The sequence below is a fragment of the Rhinolophus sinicus genome, chromosome 13, assembly GCF_057876585.1.
Source record: "Rhinolophus sinicus isolate RSI-liver-muscle chromosome 13, RSI-T2T, whole genome shotgun sequence".
Taxonomy (NCBI): domain Eukaryota; kingdom Metazoa; phylum Chordata; class Mammalia; order Chiroptera; family Rhinolophidae; genus Rhinolophus; species Rhinolophus sinicus.
This window is the reverse complement of record NC_142513.1, coordinates 57,283,609-57,304,271: the sequence shown is the minus strand read 5'-3', so window position 1 is coordinate 57,304,271 and position 20,663 is coordinate 57,283,609. Positions and strand designations below refer to the sequence as shown.

Below are 20,663 nucleotides of genomic sequence, written 5' to 3'. Positions count from 1 at the left end.
ACATCCGTGGCTGGCGATGCTGAGACCTCATCACCCCACCCCCCAGGTGCTAAGAGCCTTCATGGTGCTCTTCCTTGCAACACTGGTTTCTCTTGTCGTCTACACTGCAATCGCCCCATTTTCCTGCCAAACATCGGGTCACACATTCTCCCTCTTCTTTGGTCATCCCTCATCGCTCAGCCCTTTACAACTTGAAGTGCCCAGGACTTGGTCTTTGGGTTCCATTTCTTGTCCATGTAAATTCATTTCCTTGAAGGGGTCTCTCTGAGCACGGACATAGTAGCCCACATTCTGGCACTTGAGGTGGTCGTCCCAAAAGGATGCACAGAGGAAAAATAAAAGAAAACGCAGCTAAGGAACTCCTGGAAACACCAGTAGATGACGATGACCAGATAATGTGTGGCAGTGTGTGTGTGTGTGTTTGTGTGTGTGTGTGTGATGAAAACACCTGAAATCTATGAAAGGGGATGATACATCAATTAGCTTGACAATCGTAATCCCATCACTATGTGTGTGTATATCAAATCATCATATTGTACATCTTAAAGACATACAGCTTTTATTTAAAAAAAATTGAAAAAATAAGAATCCCAAATGCATGACGCTACTGAGCTCTCAGACTATTCTGAGGGGAGCCGGAGGTGATGCAAGAAAAGTGAAATGTGAATGAGAAGAAAAATGTGAATGAAACGTCAAGGGAGAAAAGAGTTTAAAAGTCGAGTTGGTGAAGAAATACTACACTTAAGGCAAAGAGGAAAGTACAATGAGGGCGTATAAGGAAAAAGTGGATTTGGCAGCCATGTGTTGTCCCTGGTACAAAACAGAAACAAACTGCTAGATACGGAGAACAAATCGATGGTTGCCAGATGGGAGAGGGTTGGGAGTCTGGATGCAAGAAGTAAAAAGGATGAAGAGGGACAAATTGGCAGTTATAAAAATCGTCACGGGGATGTAAAGTACAGCACAGGGAATATAGTCAATAATATTGTAATAACTATGTAGGGTGTCAGGTGGGCACTAGAAGTATCAGGGTGATCACTTTGTAAGTTATATAAACATCTAATCACTATGTTCTATGGTCGTAGCTAATATAATATTGTATGTCAGCTGTAACTGAAAATTAATTTCTTTTTTCAAAAGAAAGTAGTTCCCATAGAGTGATGGTAGGATGAATTAAGAAGTTTATGGTAAAGGCGGAGACGGAGTCCACTCCAATTTTGCAGAGCGAGGAGACGGAAATAAATGATGACAAAAGGTACAAACACTTTTGTTTACCTACCCATTCAGTAGTTACGGAGCATCTACTATATATCGAGAACTATTCAAGGGAGTGAATGCACAACACTGAACAAAACAAACAGCACTGTCTTCCTAAAGCTAAAAGTAAATATTTTTATTAATCTATGAGAGATAATTATATGTGTAAGACATATGGCTTGTTAGTTTCTTTTTTTTATTATTATTATACTAGTTTTATATCCATCCTAGCTGATTTACTGTAAGTTTCAAGAAAGAAAAAACAACAAAAAACCACAACTCATGTTATTCATTTCTATGTCTTTCCAATACATTTTGATAACTGAATTTGCTTTATATTAACTATGGATTGGAATAGGAATAGACTTTAACCATTTGTTGTGGTAGATCAAAAAACAAAAAAAGGAATGAGAAGGAAAAGTGGAGAGAAGACACTTGTGTTTTATCCCTCTGTCTTGTTCTCCTAACCTACTCTCTTCCCTCATCCTGTCTTTGAACGGTTTATGAGACAAGGTAAGTTTAAACCCTTGAGTCTAAACCTCCTGTTGTTTCATGATCTAATCTTGGTTTACCCAAGACTCTCACAACATCCAAGTATATCTTAGTACACACTCATCACTACTCTGCTTGGTCATCTTAAACAACAGAATGATGTTTTACTTCTATTTAGAGGATTTTCAGAAATATTGACAAGTCTTGGTTCATCACGAGTACACAGAACCCAAATCACTATGTCCCTACCCTCCACCTCTTTCACGCACACCATCCTTTCTAAAAACCCCAAATGTGAAAACTGTATCCTCTCTTTTCCCCTTCTCAGTGATAATTACTCTGCTTCTTTACCTCTCTACTTGATAAAGAGCACACAGGCTGAAATCCTCATTCGCTTTTCAAAAGAGGCAGAAAAATAAACAGTATTGTGGGTAATGGAACGCAAATGATGCGAGGCTGACACCTTCTTAACCAAGTTCATCTCTTACTATGTATGCACCTGGAATTCCTTTGGGACTGAGCACAGGGCTCAGTTATGGAGCCGCTCTGCCAGCACCTTATTCCCTGGGGGAGGGCGGGGAGCGCTCAGCCTCACAGCATCCCACATGATTCCTAAGCCTGCTGACTGTTTCTTGGGACTGCATTTGGAGGCTGGCAAACACCGCCTCACACACTAATGTTTTCATTTGCATGAATCCATTTAAACCTAAACCTGAATATAAAGTTTGGTGACATCAAGCGACATCAAGTGTCTTGGTGAGGGACGAGACTTTACCCAGAAATGCCCCTGAAAACAGTGCAGTGTGACACCGGGAAAGTGACGAGTACTTGAGGCAAGAGAATGGAAGGTCAAGGGAGCAAACACCCTTGCCCATACCCTTGGTGCGTCGTTTTGTTTTCCCTCCAAATTTCCCACAGCTAAAAGTTGATGTTTATGATTATAATTTAAAGGTTGTTATTGCCAAATTGTGGTTATGTCTTTCCTAAAGAAAGGCTCTATACTGTTGCTTAAACTATTCCTTGTGGACAGAAAGACCCATTCAAGAAATGGGGTGTGTGTGTGTGTGTGTGTGTGTGTGTGTGTGTGTGTTAGTCTGGTCTGCTAAAAATGTAACATGCACACCTAACACTTAGATCTTAGTGTGTAAATGCCATGTTGACAAATAGGACCAGAGATCTTTGGGAAAAGGGAGATTCCAGGGATGAATTGGGGCAAGTCTCAGGCGAACTTGGAACATATTGCTGGGCCCAAAACAAAGATATGCTCCAAGAATGATGGGGGCAGGTCAAAATGATACGGAAGCCAGTAAGAAGGAGTTTCCACTATCCAAATTTAGGATAATTTGAGCAACAAATAATGATAGTAATTTGTAACAACTCATTGCAAAACACAGTAATCAATGAATCCATAGAAATGTAAGTTAAGTAAATAACTAAGAAGGAATACTTCTTTATACTAGAATACCAACTAACAAACATAGAAGGAATAATGAAACTGGAAAATAACTATTTGGCTTCCACCAGAATAATAATTATTTCAGGCAAAAATCATCCATGGACGCTAAAACTGATGGGTGAATGTTTGATGAAAACAGTATTTGAATAGTCTCAGGGCATCTTCTCGCAAGGTCCTTATTAATTAAAATGGGAAAATAGTAACTTTATACTGGAGAAACTTGTCAGACATTGCCGTAAATCAAAGCGTAACGTTGTCAGGAATGGGACAAGTACACACCAAATGCCTCTTGACATGAAGCACCGAGATAGAGAACACCATTTCAGGGGCATTCTTGCCAAAAGCACATAACCTAAATTTAATCATCAGAAGACCTCAGGTGAACCCAGACTGAGAGACAGTCTCCAAAATAACTGGCTTGACATCTTTAAAAAAATGTAAAGGTCATGCAAAATACAGTAAGATCAAGAAACTAGTCTAGATTAAAGGGAGCACAAGAGATTTGACAACTAAATGAAACTTACTCTTCTGAATTGCCTCCTTTATGTGAGAATTTGTTTCCTTTTGCTATAAAGGGCATTACTAAAACCATTAAATATTTTTGAATAAGAACTGTAGATGATTTTTACAGTATCGCTTACCATTGTTTTTTATAATTACATTGTGGTTATATACACGAATTTCCTTGTGTTTAGGCAATGGACAGTGATCTATTTAGGGGTAAGGTTGCATGATGTCTGCAATTGATTCTCCAATAACTCAGAAAAGTATCTGTGTGTGGGTGTGCATGTGTGTGAGAGGGGAAAAGGGAGGGAGACAATGTGACAAAATGGTAACATTTGAGAAATCTCAGTGAAGACATATGGATATTCTTGACAACTTATTTGGAGGCCCCAAATTATTTAAAGATAAAAGGTTTAAAAAAAAGTAAAAAATACATGAAAGGTATGTCACTGGAGATTGATAATACTTGATCTCCCTAGTTTTAAAGATTCAATTTTTGACCTCCCCAGATTTACTATTTTAAAGAAAGTTTCACAGGCTTTTGGTGAGGTCTTACTAAAAGGAATCCACGAGAAGACTACATTGCATATTCAACAATCCTATTAAATAAATCTGTAATTTGTCGGCAGTGGTCAAACTGTCTACAACCTTCACAAAACGCCTTCACGATCCATCTTCCTAATGGCACAAGTTCCCAGAATGGCATTTCAAGGCTTGCCCAGAACGCTTGGCTCCAATTCCTCCAGCCTTTCTGAAGTGCCCAGAGAAAGTACTGCAGCAGATAAAGGGCAGGACAGAGAACAGGACGATGGAGCTTCCTTGTCTGAGAAGTTCTGACGTGTTTCTTGTGTTGAGCCAGCCGACCTCTTTTACGAAAACAGAAATCAGCACTGTATATGAAGCAAATTCACTGAGGAGGAGAGGCAATATAACAACACGAGAGTATTTTTCTGTGGCTTATCTTCCCTACAGGTCATTGCAAACACAAGGGCTGGGGGTGAGTGTGAGGGTAGCAACAAGTATTAAGGGAAAGAGTTTAAAGACTTTGCCGTCAGACCAATCCTTATTTAAATTTGGGCAATTATCTAACCTCTAACCTCAGTCTATTTACCTATAAAAACATGAAAACTAATGATGGGGGTTGGGGGTATTTCAAAGAGTAAAAGAATCTAAAATGCGGAACGTGCTATATATTCTCCTTTTTCCTCCAGACCTCCTCTTCACCCTTCTCTATCCTGCCCTGTGCCCTTGGAGGCTCTCCTCAGGACTGCTTGGCCTAAGCCTCCTTGCCCTGGCCTGCTGTTTGGGTTGAGACCAACTGTGGCATGACCAGGAGATGAGGGGTTCATAAGACAAAGAGGGATGGTATTCATTCCCCCATCTCCTTCCACTGTTTGTTAGTGGCGGCTTTTTTCTAGCTAAGACAGCCCTGCTGGACAGGCCAGCCCTTCTTCTGCAGATCAGCTCTCAGAAGTCAGGACAACCCTTCCTGGGTTCTCCCCCCCCACCATTGCTTTTCCCAGGGACCTCGCCATCCTTTACGGGTTCCCCTATTCTTGCCTTTGTAAGCAGCCTCTTGATTGAAGGTTCCTTAATTACCCCTTGACCATGAGCCAGCTGTTGACTGCTACGGCAGGCTCTGATTCCAGAACAATCCTAGTACTCAAAAGAGGCCACTTTTACAATCCCTACTTCATCTGGCTCTGCTAAAGTGTAGAACCCTCACACACCAAGGGAGGGGCAGCCCGTCCAATTGCTCTCTGAAGTTAGAAGCCTCTAGTTATGATGTTTCAACTTTTGAAAAACAAAATGTTCTTATCAGGAACCACTTTACCACCCTTTAAATAAAAGGGAGTCTTGGCAATTAGATATGGAGTCAGGCTCCTTAAAAAACAAAAACGAAAAACACACAAACAAAAAAAACCCAGTCCCAATTTTGTCCATTTGCATTCCTGTGACTCTGGGCTGAGAAGATGAGTTGGTTCATATTTATGTACTATTTACAGTAGATCCTCCCCCAGCCCCTATCTGCAGTTTTCCCGTTCTCCATACTCAGTGACCTGCGGTCAACTGCCACCTAAAAATACTAAATGAAAAATTCCAGAAATAAACAACTGATGAGTTTTAAATTGCGCATTCTGAGTAGCGGGATAAAATCTCTTGCAATCTTGCTCGCGCGTGCCCAGGGCGTAAATCACCCCCCTGTCCAGCATCTCGCTGCTGTAGACACTCACCGCCCCGTTTGTCACTTAGCAGCCCTCTCAGTGATCAGACAAACTATCATGGTATCTCCATGCTTGTGCTGAAGTGAACCCTATTTTACTAAACAGTGGCCCCAAAGCACGTGAGGAGAGATGCAGGCAATTCAGATCTGCCAAAGAGAAGACACAAAGTGTTTCCTTTACGTGAAGAAGTGAAAGTTATCAGTTTAACCAGGAAAGAAAAAATCGTATGCTGAGGTTGCTAAGGTCTATGGTAAGAACAAATCTATCCATGAAATTGTGAAGAAGGAAAAATAATGTCTGCTAGTTTGCTGGGGGGTGGGGTGGGGGTGGGAGGGATGGTAGGAAGGAGGGCACATTCCCATAAGTTTTATTATGGTATATGATTATAACTGTTCTATAATTAGCTATTGTTAATTTCTTATGATGCCTTATATAAATTAAGCTTTATCATAGTTATGTACGTATAGAACAACAAACATAGTATTTACAGGGTTTGGTACTTTCTGTGGTTTCAGACATCCACTGGGGGTCTTGAAGTGTTACCCCCCATGGATAAGGGGGGACAACTATATTAATGATTAGCAGTAATGTTCCTTAATATTTTCTACAATAGCCTCAGGCAAAAGGGGGAAAGAAGGAGCAAATGGGTTTAATATAGAAACTCTATGGTTATTGCCCTTCCAGGGGGATTTCATGTCTACGATCTAATTTGTTTTCATAGTTTTTACTTCAATGGATTATATAATGTCTGAAACCCACCTTAATTTATTCCTCGTTCCTGGCATTTTCTCCTCTCTTGCATCCAACATCTGGGAGCATTTTACAAGGCTTTCCTGTAATCTGCCAAACTATGCACACTTGTGTCTTTCAGGAGTCCAATTTTCTCCAGCAAGTAATTGGCCAATGCAGAGAAACAAAGTATCATTTTATTTTACATAATGGCACTGTGTAAAATGATTCACTAATTCAGTGCTGAAAAATAATAATCACAAGTTGGAAGATTTAAAAATACATGTGAGAAGATAGCACCCAGAGAAATCTAGGCTTTTACACAAGCTCACTCTTGCCCCCTGCAGTTTGCTGAGGGACGAATATTTTGAAATTAGCCTTGTGTTTTGCTTGCAAACTTTAACTGAAACGCTCATTTTCGTTATAAGGAGCTGACAGTACCCTCCAGGAACACAACAGCATTATTTAGAAATGGCTCTGCTTCCACATCACATAATATATCTCTGTTCTTGCTTTGTCTCCACTTCTTGTTAATAGAGAAAATTGTCCAGAGAAAAAAAGATGCCGGCTACAACATAATATGGATTTTTTACTATGTTTTGTACTTCTTACAATTTGATATGTCTTTATAAAAGATACATAAATAGCTAATGCTTTCCCCTGGGTAATAATACAATTTTGAAAACTAGAATGCCTAAGTAAACAAATTGGGCAAGCTTATCTCATCACTGGCAGTTTCATTTTACTAATGAGATTGCTGAAAAAACATCCTTTCAAGAGCCCTACAATTCAGCACCCAAGCCGCTGGACAGTTCCCTCACAGCAAACTGCCACATAAAACCACCCAGTTCAATGGAAATTGAAAAACAAAGAATGATTTTCTGTGGTGACTAAGACCTCCATAAAACTAAGCCTCTCTACACCCTCCTACAAACTACCTTTTTATGGCTTGAAAAAACAAAAAAACAAAAACTTCTTTATCCCCTAATGGTGCAAGATAGAATTTCAAACAAATCCCAAATACTTGCCACCCTTCAAACCTACCTTTCCAGTGGGTTACGCATATCAATAAGAAATTTAGGGAAGAATTCAGGGTGTCACCTATTTTAAAAGGTGAGTGGGCTACATTCCATCCTAAATGAATTAAGTGAAATGACTTTCTTTGTCAATATTATGACACATTTTAATTACTATCTCAGAGTGGTATAGAGTCTAAACATGCCATCATCTGAGTAGCAATTCACATTCTTAAATCCATCCAAAGAAACCTTTTCCAAATGCTCTGTGTGCCTGAATTCAGTAAGAGCTCATTCTATCTGCGGACATCACTATTAGATACGTCTTTCTGCGCCAACCAGGTGGAATCAGATAATAAAGTTCCCCACTTCCAGTCAAACCAGAACTACCTTTGAACTTTTTTCAGCAGGGAACCATTTGAAAACAGCTAACAGAATAAACACTGCCCATTCTTTCTACCATTCATTACATGCCATACTCCTTACATGTTCTTCTCACTATTCTGTATGCAATCTACTGAAACCATTTTCATTTCTGCAGTGCAGGACTAAACTATAACACTCTAGGTTTTGCGTTGACAAGAGCAAAGCAGAAGGAAACCCTTCCCTCTCTAACTCTGAATTTTGTATTTCTGCCAAAACCAGAGTTATCATTAGAAGGCTGGTAGGTTTAGCACCCAGAGCTTTATTAAGCCGTCAATTACAAGCCCCCCCATAAACAACTATGCATCTTCCAAGGGGGTGTGCCCTTGACTGGGGGCTCTTGGAGCAGAATTTATCCTTATCTAGTTTTACTATTTTAGTGCCATCCATCATTTCAATTTGCAAAAATATTTTACAATACCAATTACCATTATGTCTTCCAGCTTCACATAATACAGAAAATAAAATAATCATTAGTTGCAGCTAAGTGCTTTATTTTTTAATGTGTAAAAATTGTGGAATAGCACTTCAGGTGAAGCTGTAAAATATAAATCCCCATTCAGGTAGAAAAATAGCCATTAATCAACATATTCTGAATATACTCCTTCAGCTAATAACCATTGCATTACATTATACTGTTATTCAGTTCACAGGTCTTCCTATTTCCCCATCAACTGAAGATGAAAGACTTGGCAAAGATTTACTTGTTCATTTATTTATTACCTCCTATGCATCAGGCATTGGGAATGCAGCTTTCACAAGCCAGATAAAGTTCCTTCTCTCATGGATTGTACATTTAGCTGGGAGAGACAGACGATACTAAATTAAAGGTGTCATCATAGTAGTGCCTAGGAATGCTCCTTTAGGCAAAATGATCATGAAAAGTCTTGCTGAAATGGTGACATTTAAGCTGACATTACGACATTTAAGCTGAGGCTTCAATGTCTCGGGGAAGTCAGCTATGCAGCTTTCTACAGGAAATGCACACCAGGCAGAGGGAATAACCAGGGAAAAACATTTAAGGTAGGACTGATCCATCTTAGGCTGTCAGAGAAACAGAATATCTGGTCAAAGAACAGGTAAACAATTTGTTCTATGTTTCTTTGATCAACTGGCTAGTCACCATATAAAAAAAAAATCAAGTCAGATTAGAAGATGGATAAATCTCAAAATTATGCTGAGTGGGGGAAAAAAAAGCCAAATGGGGAATAAAGAGTACCTACTCTATGCTTTATTTATATAAAAATCTCAAACTATAGACTCATATTAAGGGACAGAAAGCAAATTACTTATTGTCTGGGTGAGGGATGGATCACAAAGGGACTCAAAGGTATTTAGAGGGGTAATGAGAATGATTAAACATTTTTTTCTTTCTTTTTTTTTAAATTTATTGGGGTGACAATTGTTAGTCAAATTACATAGATTTCAGGTGTACAATTCTGTATTACATCATCTATAAATCCCATTGTGTGTTCACCACCCAGAGTCAGTTCTCCTTCCATCACCATATATTCGATCTCCCTTACCCTCATCTCCCACCCCCCACCCCCCTTACCCTCTGGTAACCACTAAACTATTGTCTGTGTCTATGAGTTTCTGTTTCTCATTTGTTTTTCTTGTTCTTTTGTTGTGTTTGGTTTATATACCACATATCAGTGAAATCACATGGTTCTCTGCTTTTTCTGTCTGACTTATTTCACTCAGCATTACACTCTCACGATCCATCCATGTTGTCACAAATGTTCCTATATCATCTTTTCTTACTGCCGAATAGTATTCCGTTGTGTATATGTACCACAACTTCTTTATCCATTCATCTATTGAAGGACATTTATGGAAGGAAGTGTGTAGGTTCCTCAAAAAATTACGAATAGAATTACCATATGACCCAGCAATCCCTCTCCTGGGTATCTACCCAAAAAATCTGAAAACATTTATACATAAAGACATGTGTGCTCCAATGTTCACTGCAGCTTTGTTTACGGTGGCCAAGACATGGAAACAATTAAAATTTTGACCGTGGTGATGGTTTCATGAGTATGTATCTATGCTCAAACTCATCCAACTACATATGTACATCAATTATACCTCAATAAAACTATAATAAAATCAGATTTGAGCATTTTCTTTCGTAGAGAATCTTTGGTAGCTTCCAGTCAGGCCCAGTTCATTTCCTAAGTACTTAATAAACCTCTCTTGACAATCCAGCCTCTACTTTCCTGATACCTGTATCACTCTGAGTTCCTACAGATGAAAGACTATGTCTCTTGCTCAGTTTCGAACAGTAAGATACTATTTGCCCCATTGCAGTTTGCACACATGGCCCCACAGTTACCCTCCGTGGTGACATGAAATCCACTTTCCGATGAGCACACCCAATTCTCTGGTGTCTACCTTCCCACTACACTACTGCCTGAGTGGGTAACCTCCAGCCGAGACTGGAAGGCAAATCACCTCCGTGTCCCCGGGACCTCACTGACAGGAGACAGCGTCCCTTCAATTTTCACACACCCCCCGTTCCACAAGTTAAATCGATCCTTCCTAAGGCAAACCTTAAATAACTGATATTGGGTAGACCTTCAAGATACCTGCGTAAACTTTGTTTAGAATGAGGACAGGTTTGGGTGTCCCCAAGTCATATGAACAACAAGAATGACAAAGATATTAAGTTGGTGCAAAAAAAGTAATTGCAGTTTTTATAATTATTTTTAACCTTTTAAACCGCGGTTACTTTTGTACCAACCTAATCGCTTAGCTAGTTTTATTTCATGGCCTCGAACAGTGAGTGCATGAAAGGTTTAGAATGTGGGGACTTCTTTGCAGGGTGTCTCCCTACCACGGAAGATGTAATGACCTTTCCACTGAACTAGAGGAGCCATCTTTTGGGTTAAGAACACTGACTTATATAGATCACATTTCCTAGCCTAAGTATCCCCTCTGTACTGTAAACTGCTTTATGGATACACTCGCATATACAGAGGGGGCCAAAACAACGCATACATGTTTTAAGAAAGGAAAAAAACACTGTATGAAAATTGTAATACTCAATATATACTGATAACAAATGATGAATACAAGTCATGTGTATACATTTTTGGCACCCCTGCGCCATATATTATACGTGTATGAGTAATTTACAATACATTTCAGGGGAAAAAAACCCAGTCAATTTGGATTCAATGACTTATGTTTGAATCATGAATCAGCCATACAGCAGTGGCTAGGCTGGTATCAAACCTTCAGCATCCGAAATCTCCACTGCCTCATCTATAACAATCAATAATAATAATAACAACAGTGATAATACCTTTCTAGGGCTCGATTTAAGATAACGTATCAAATCCTTGGCACACTTCCAGGCACATGGTGTGCTACCATCACTGTTGCATCTCTCGTGTTTATTTTGTCACACACTGGCCAAGTACAGGGAGCCAGTCGGCTTCCGTTTCAAAGCCACATGACAAAATGACACATACCAAGTTATCATGAAAATATCTAATATAGTCTGTCATCTGTAGGAAATCAGCGTGATACAGGTATCACACCGTATCTAATACAGTTTCCATTCCCATTGTATTGACACACCACTGGCTGATGCTAGGCCATCTCCATTTTCCAATAGACTCATCTCTCCCCAGTAACAGAATCAGGAAGTCTGTGAGGCTATCACGTGACTGAAAAGCTACCCCATTTACTTGAGTTCTGGGTTGGACAAACTCATGGAAAGGAATGAAAGCATCTATCTCTAGGAACAGAAACAGTACATATTGTGCTCCTGTTCATAATATTTACATCCCGTCTTCAAGGGTCATGTTGTACCAGATTCTACTTTGGACATTGGGTGGTTGGTTGGACATCCTGCCCTGCATGCGATTTCCCCCCCAGTTGGTGACATCTACTTCTGAACACATCTCATTAGTTCCTCTCTCCTCTTCTCAACATTTAACTTCTTTGTTACCTATGTACAGTTAAGCTTCTGTCCCTTTATTATCTACTCAGCAGGCATCAAGAAGAACTTTAATTTTCACTTAATCAAATATGAGCGTTGCACCACTTAGCATAATTCAACTGTCTTGCCTTGTATGTCTTGAATTCAGGGTTGCAACCTTACTGCTCATGTTGCAATGGGAAGATGCCAGTGGCTATAGCCTTGAGAATACATACAGGGGGTGCCCCAAAAATGTATACACCTTTTAAGAAAGGAAAAAACTGTATTAAAGTTGTAATGCAATGAATGACGCTAGCATTCATTTGATTGATGCCATCTTTTGAGCGAACATCATACTACATATTGCTACCGAAATTCAACTTCGAAAAGCAATACGTAGATAACATCTCTTACAATGCGTACATTTTTGGGGCATCCCCGGTATATTAGAGCCGAGAGAAATCAAGAGATCTTTAATTGGAAAGCTAGGAAATCAGAGTAAACAAGTTAAACCACCTCCCCAGAGGCTCAGAGCCAGTTGTCAACAGGAATATTTGGAATCAGAACTGAGCTGCCTTGAATCGAAGCCACATGCCCTTAATCAAAACTGCGCCGAGTACTGAGGTGAAAGCTTCATGGAAATTTGTGGGACAGCAAAAACCTTAAGAGACTATTTCATCTTGGGTGCAGTGGATGTGTCTGGGCTACTTTACTGTGTTCCTTTCTAAAAAGGGAGAATTGGACAGCTGAACAAAGAATCAGGCAAGACACGGAGATGTTCGCAGAAATTAAAAAGAATTCCTATTTCACAAGTGATTCCATGGGAGCCCAGGGAGTCTAAGAAACTTCCTTCTACGTCTGAGTCATCAAAGTTCAAGAGCTAACAACCCAAACATGTAAATTAGCTGTAATTCTTTTTATCCTTATGAGGATCTGCTCATTTGAAAACCATCACCTTGATTTCTTTTCTTGTAAAGACTTCCCTTCCGTCCTTCTTCTTCCTTCATCTTTGTTGTAGCCATAGTTTGGTTTTTCTCTACCACATGCGGTCAATTAATTTTTACAGGGGATGTGGTTTTGAACCCTAATCATAAGGGCCCACAGAGGGTTATGGGGTTACTTAATAAACGCAACATGAAGAATAAAAAGAAAAAAGCAGTACTCTAAAAATTAATGAAAGCTATTAATTAAGTTAGATCGCCCACCCAGGGGCACGTGAAGCCTTCTTAAATAAAACAGGCTCTCTTGTTTGGGAAAACTTCCATGGTTTTCACCTGCCTTCCATTTTTAGAATAACAATGGAGAAGGCCTGCAGTGGATACAAAGAATAGAAGAATGAGTTCCTTGATTGAAATCCTTTTCCAGGGGCTGGTCGCCTACGCTATTTGCAGGTATTTCCAGATTCATAGGCAGGAGACCAGCCATTCATTTGGTTGAGCCTGAGGCAGAGACGAAAGAGATCCCCAGTGCTGACTGGCAATGGGTAAGTCACTTAACGACACCTTGGAAATCACTTGTGAAATAGGAATTCTTATAGGTTCACTTTCAAGGTTATTATTAGGTGGTAACATTTTGCAAGTAGCAAATGCAGTATGAAGAAAACACACCTTCACTCCTCTCTCTGCTTGCAGTGCCTTTTGTCTTTCTCTTCTGAATTCTTCTCTCCATGCGTTCAACCTATGGTGACATAGCTACCACCCAGGACGCTACACATTTAGCTTTCCCTGAATAGTATTACACCAATCAGGGATTAATGCTGGGCCCAAATGAGCCCAAATCATTCTGACTTTAAAACTTACACACAAACACACTCAGGCATCTAGTCACCCAACATATACTTCTAGGAACTGTACAGAAAACTAATAAAGTTTGTTTTCGATTATACATTTAATGGCCCCCACCTCTGTCAGTGTGTCTCTGTATTGTTGAAATCACAATCAGTTTGTGTATACCGTTAATTATCCTGCTTTTTCTTTTTTTTTTCTTTTTTCATTTGTTATTTAAAAGGCTAAATACCAGAGAACTTGAGAACTGGAGAGAGACAGAATTAGATTCAAAAGCAAGCCACCTCTTACAAGATTCATGACATTTGGCAAACCTTTTAACCTCCATAAAACTTAATTTCCTTGTTTGTAAAAGGGAATGCTAATAATAGCATCTATTGCACAGAATTATTTATATGATTAAGTGAGGAAATGCTTACAAAATACTTAGCACAGCATCTGGTTCATGGTGAGGTTCTAATGAATGTTTCTATTATTATTATCTTATACATACACTGAAATGCTCTTTTTTTTCATCATTTCATAGTATTTTAGAAAATCAATCAACAATGTTCTTTCATTTTATTACTGCGAGCAATTTGGGGGTGTTTAAATTTATTTGGACATATATGTCTCATTGCTATAAATATTTACATATTAAATATTGTGTTCTGCTAAGTTTATTTTCTTGAGGGGTATTCAAGCTGGAAACCGGATGAAATGGGAGGTTTTTATGGACCTTGTTGCAAGTTGCCAAATTCCTCTCCAGAGGAAAGTAAACCAATTTACAGAAAGCTGTATGACATTATTATACTTTCCTTTTCACACTACCATTGGCTTTGCATTATTTTTATTCACTTATTGTAGAAAATAAGCATATAATTTTACCAAAAATATTCAAATTTGCCTTTAACTACTACAAATGGAATTGGGTGCATATGGGAATTCTCTGTACCTTTCTCTCAATTTTACTGTGCACCTAAAACTGCTCTAAAAAATAACGTCTATTAAGGAAAAACAACAACAACAACACAGTATTTACCAAGTATTTACAAAGACCTCCTGTAAGTGTGGTTAAGGGGATTACATATCTGTTTATTAATGGGTGAAAAAAATAGTCTAATTTCACCAAAATGTTAACAATGGTTCTCAATAGGGAGTGGGATCATGGGTGGTTCAAGACAGTGAACCATCCAGAAAGACAAAACCATTTTTAAAAGAAAGTCATCTTTTTAATTATTGAAAATTATGTTTTCTAAAACCTATGGAAGACTGATTTTTTTTTTTTTAGTGCTGCCGTATCAAACTAAACGGAGGACTCAATGAACTTATCCTGATGCTTAAGGGGGGCCCCAGTTAGGGGAGTGAGACTTATCTGGGAGAATAAGCAAGATGCGGAGCTACTGCAAAGTCACAAATGGAAACTCTGAGCTTTCTCTTGCTCTTAAGGAAGTGACAGATGGAGAGAGGGGAGTTGAGCTGAGAAGAGCAAGAGGCAATGAAGGGACTAGCAGTGCCTGACTTGGCAAAACTGTCCAATGACTTTGCAAAAGACCTGTCACAATGGATAAACGGCGCCTCCTGAAGCAGCAGCTTAGACTTCCTGCAGTGCATACACAATTATTCCCAGAGATAAGACTGAGAGGAAGGAGAAAAAAAGAGGAAAGAAGATCAAAAGACGCCTTAATGAATCTGCAGACAGGTCTTTTTGCCTCATTGCACAAGCCACTTTTTTTTTTTTTAATTGTATTTTGTAATTAAATTTATTGGGGGTGACAATGGTTAGTAAAATTAGGTTTCAAGTGTACAATTCTGTATTACATCATCTGTGTATCACATTGTGTGCTCACCACCCAGAGTCAGTTCTCCTTCCATCACCATATATTTGATCCCTTTTACCCTCTTCTACCTCCCCGCCCCCCTCTTACCCTCTGGTAACCACTAAACTGTTACTGAGTTTTTATTTGTCTTGTTCCTTTGTGCTTTTAGTTTTATATCTCACGTATGAGTGAAGTCACATGGTTCTTGACTTTTTCTGCCTGACTTATTTCACTCAGCCTAATATTAAGTTGGTGCAAAAGTAACTGCAGTTGAAAAGGTTAAAAATAATTGCAAACATTGCAATTACTTTTGCACCAACCTAATAATCTCAAGACCCATCCATGTTGTCGCAAATGGCAGTATTTCATCTTTTCTTATGATAGAGTAGTATTCCATCATGTATATATACCACACCTTCTTTATCCAATCATCTACTGAAGGACACTTTGGTTGTTTCCATGTCTTGGCCACCATAAATAATGCTGCAATGAACATCGGAGAACATATATTACAGATAAATGTTTTCAGATTTTCTGGGTAGACACCCAGGAGAGGGATTGCTGGGTCATATGGTAATTCTATTTTTAAGTTTCTGAAGAATCTCCATACTGTTTTCCAAAGTGGCTGTACCAATTTACATTCCCACCAACAGTGTATAAAGTTTCCTTTTTCTCCACAGTTTCTCCAACACTTATTTGTCTTTTTGATGACAGCCATTCTAACAGGTGTGAGGTGGTATCTCATTGTGGTTTTGATTTGCATTTCCCTAAGAGCTAGTGAAGTGGAGCATTTTTTTCATATCACACTCCCTTACTTCAGCTTGTACTACAGGACGGCAATAATCAAAACAGCATGGTATTGACAGAAAAACAGACACATAGACCAATGGAATAGAATTGAAAACCCAGAAATAAACCCACATAAATAGACAGGTAATTTTTGACAAAGAAGCCAAAAACACACAATGGAGAAAAGACAGCCTCTTCGATAAATGGTGCTGGGAAAATTGGATAGCCATGTGCAAAAGAAAGAAACTAGACTGCTATCTGTTACTGTACCAAAATTAACTCAAAATGGATCAAAGACCTAAACATACGACCTGAAACAATAAATTGCATAGAAGAAAGCATAGGTACTAAACTTACAGACATGGGGAACTCATACAGCTCAAAAACGAAAAGACAAACAATCCAATTAAAAAATGGGCCGAGGACCTGAACAGACACTCCTCCCAAGAAGACATACAAACAGCCAAAAGATATACGAAGAAGAAATTCTATAACTCATGATGTAGCTTTATTCTTCAGAAACTAATCAGAGGGTACGCACACAGCCCATTGCTGCTTTCAAACCAATAGATTTCATTTTACAAAGGTCCCCCCATCACCCTTTAATGAATATACACTTAGCGGCTGAAATATTTCCTGGGTCAAGACATTTTCAGGTGATTTTCCTCTCAGCCATGTAGTTGACAGGTGCTGTGAGCAGGAACCACAATCTGTTTTGATCAACTGCCTCAATGAATAGACAAGGATGTAATGACACAAATGTTTGGGTGAAATAGATTCCTCCCGCTCCAGCGAACTCCACGCCTCTCAAATGTAATTCCCGTCTACGCAAACACACATTTTAACCACATCTTCTAGAGGAGGTATTCTGCCCTTAAGCTGCACCAGCCTAAGAAAGAACATGGAGGACATCAAGCTTCAACTGAAAAATTACTAGTCGGTTGAGTGGGATGGCGTACTGGGCAGGGAAGACCTCATGCTATGATAACCCACATACAGCAGACATTGTACTTGGAGCCTGACACCAAATTCTTTAGACTTGAATTAGAAAAGGCATTTCTTTGATAGATTCCTCTTGTTCCAGTTTACAGGCAACTAATCCTCACTGCACTGGATCAAACAGACGGGCACCATCAATTCGGGGAGAGCAAGCAATGCAGGGCTCCTCAATCTTCCCTCAATGAGTAGCCGAAGTGGGGGGTGGGGGGGAAGGAAAGAGAGGAAGAAAATTCGGGCATGCCTGCACCCAAGACAGCTTCGCAAAGACAAAGATGAAAAGACAAGGTGAAGTATCTACCCGGCAGGTGGGAGCGCTCGCCTCAGAGGAGAGGCTGACACATCACAAGGGTGCCTAATACGCCAGCGTTCGGGCCCTGGGGGGCAGAAGGAAGTGGTGCGATGTCACAACAAAAGAAACTGGCGGCAGCAACTCGAGAGAGCAAGGAGGCCCGCAAGTACTTAAGGTTCCACCGTCTGCGACCTACAGCACAGGGTGATGAGGGAGTTATTGATGGTGCTTAGGTAATTCTCACAGAAACCAGGGCCTTCCAAAGAAGTATTAATTTATGCCACTAGATCCTTCTAGCCTGGAGTGGCCATTTGGTGGGAGATCACACTGGAATAGCAGCCTCACAGTGGCAGGATGACAATTCATGAAAATGAGCTAGAAATAGGATGACCTCAGTATTAACGGCTTTGGACATGATGCACGAGATGAGATTTTTTTCCCCCCTTATGTACCAGTCGGCACTTCTTCCCCCAATAGCCATTCCCTCAAAATGCAGCGTCTAAGCCTGGACTACTCTGGCTTTCCCGGATCTCACGCGGCCGTTATCTCATCCCTTCCTGCCCCCTGAATCTGCTCTGGTCAAGTCTAACATATCTGCCCACACTGAAGGGCACCGGAAGGGCTCATGTGGATAATGGTTCTCCCCCCCGTTTGACCCATTACGAGCCTCATCATTCTCAGCGCCCCAGCTTTCCCTGCAGTGGCTAAGTCAGGTTCTCCAGGGCAATGTGGACTCCGATTTTAGGTGGTTCCTGAGAAGGGATGTTGCAATCTAAGGACAGAAGGATTAAAACATTTCTGGACCCCACGTGCCTCGCTATGGGCAGTGAGACTGCCTTTTCCTTTTGTTAAGTAATTAAGTAATGGCTCCAAAGTGGTGTGTGTACAGCTATAGACACACACCGGCAAGTACAAGCACATGTAGATAGTGATACCTGGGCACGTGAGTCACCGAGCTGCATCTTCGTTACCATAAGCAAAATGCACTAATACACATTTACAAATACATGTAGCTTCGTATTTGCACTTCTGTGTACATGTACCCACGTGCTCCATGTCTTCAGCAGGAAGTGACAGTGTCTGATGCCTGCTCTTACCTTCGTTTGGTGGCTCCTCCATACTTCTTCTTTGTCCAAGAGCCCTGCATCTACTGGATTTCCACTTCTGTGCTGTTCGTTCTCCCACGCAACAAAAAGGGACACCCCCTCCCTCCCTTGGGAGCACCCTACCTCTGCAGTTGGAGGTCCAGGGTTTCCTCCTCAGCATTCAGCAACGCCACCGCACGGCTCAGGAGCTGACGGCTGCAGGTGACGGACTTGAGCTCCAAGATGAGGAGGCCCAGGCAGAACATGGCGCCCATCTCCTCCAGTTCACGGGTGCCGAACTGCAGACCCTGCAGCATAAACAAAATGGTCCACAGTGACTCTACTGAGTGGAGACCATTTCGGAATGGGGACAGGGACCCCCGGACCCATGCCTATCACAGATACTGAGGATTCATGGTATTTCTCGGTCACCGTTCGATGTGCTTTGTTGTGTGCTCTGTGGATGAGTGGTTGTCAGTCTGCATTACGCCGACACCCAGGGTTTCCCAGAAGTACCTGAGACCATGACCTGGGTGAGATCTAGACATCACCTCACCCATTGCAGTCAAAGCAGCAGCGCTTCTACCTATATTTTTAAAGGGTTTCACTGCTGAAACAAAAGTGTGTAAACAACCTAAGAAATCCCCTTTCTCTCCCAGAAATGTATCACCCAGTGGAGAAGGATGAGGGTGAATCCTTCACATATAAATACTGAAACCTAAAACACAAAGCTATTTATCTCGCACCATAAGGTAGGTATCATTCTTTTCTCCATTCCATAGAGAACATTTAGACCCATAGAACAGATATTTCATCCAGGGCCTGGCAGCTACTAACAGACACTAGTAAGTGAATTCTGACTTGACTACTCAACAGAAAGTTACATGGATTAAAAGGGACTATACACAGGGCTATACATGGTTTAAGAGGGACTGTATCACACAGTGAGGTAGGATGTGCGCGGCTCTCAAATTAGGTTTGAATCCTGATTTCACTGCTTTCCATCAGCGTAATCTTGGACTTAGTGAACTCCATTAGCCTTGATTTTCTCATCTGTACAATGGTATGGTAATTCTTCCCTCCACACACTTGGGCATGTAATTAGAAGGAGTATTTCAAAGTCCTCACAATACCGATCAGTATTAGCTTAATTTCTCTTCCCTTCTTCCTCGTAAAGATGTTTAATAGGGCAAAATTCAAAGTGGTCCTGAGGTCTTTGTGTTTATAAAATACATTTTAATTAAATAAAAAAAGAGTCAATTGAATATTTTTTTTTTTTTAAATGTAGCTTCACCTCTAAATAAAAGTGATACAGAGAATAGCGATGGGACAGTAAAAATCTTAAAAGATGGTGGTCATAATAGTCGTAGGGAAAAAAACCAATGTTCCAAACTGGGAAATCGTAAGCCTAACCAAATAATTTCTAGGTGAAAGAATAAAGGGCAAGTGGAAAATTCTCAAGTTTCCTTCAGCTGTTTGAAAATTTGGTCTGCTGCATGTTTGGACACCTGTTTTCCTAAAGAAAGGAGACATTACTTTCGAGCGAACGGAAATCTGTTCCTCTATAAACAGCAGCAGTGGGAGGGGAAAGACAGATGTTTAACAAGTTATTTTTCTTAAGTCCATAGAAAAGATCCCTTTGTAAAGAGAGAAAAACCTCCGAGTCTCTTCCCATGTGCTAAAGCTCTAAGGTCTGATTCTTTCCCTCCACCCTGTTGTCCTGGTGGCTTTGTTGGGAGAAATGAGCTTACAGTCACACCCTCCTCCTCAGCCAGCCACCTCACTGATGGCAAAGGTGAGTAGACAAGGGAACTATGAGTACGACTCCAGTCCCTTCGGGCAGGCAGCACCCCGGCATGTGCAGGACAAGTCCTTAGGGTATAAATCT

At 40.4% G+C, this 20,663-nt stretch overlaps 1 protein-coding gene across 1 annotated transcript in view; it reads right to left on the bottom strand.

The window, feature by feature from the left end:
• AGBL1 (AGBL carboxypeptidase 1) overlaps window positions 1–20,663 on the bottom strand; it is a 532,929-nt gene that overhangs the window by 145,034 nt on the left and 367,232 nt on the right. The window contains exon 21 of the mRNA XM_019726713.3: window positions 18,920–19,083. Coding sequence (XP_019582272.3) covers window positions 18,920–19,083 — 164 coding nt within the window. The remainder of the gene's footprint in view (window positions 1–18,919; window positions 19,084–20,663) is intronic.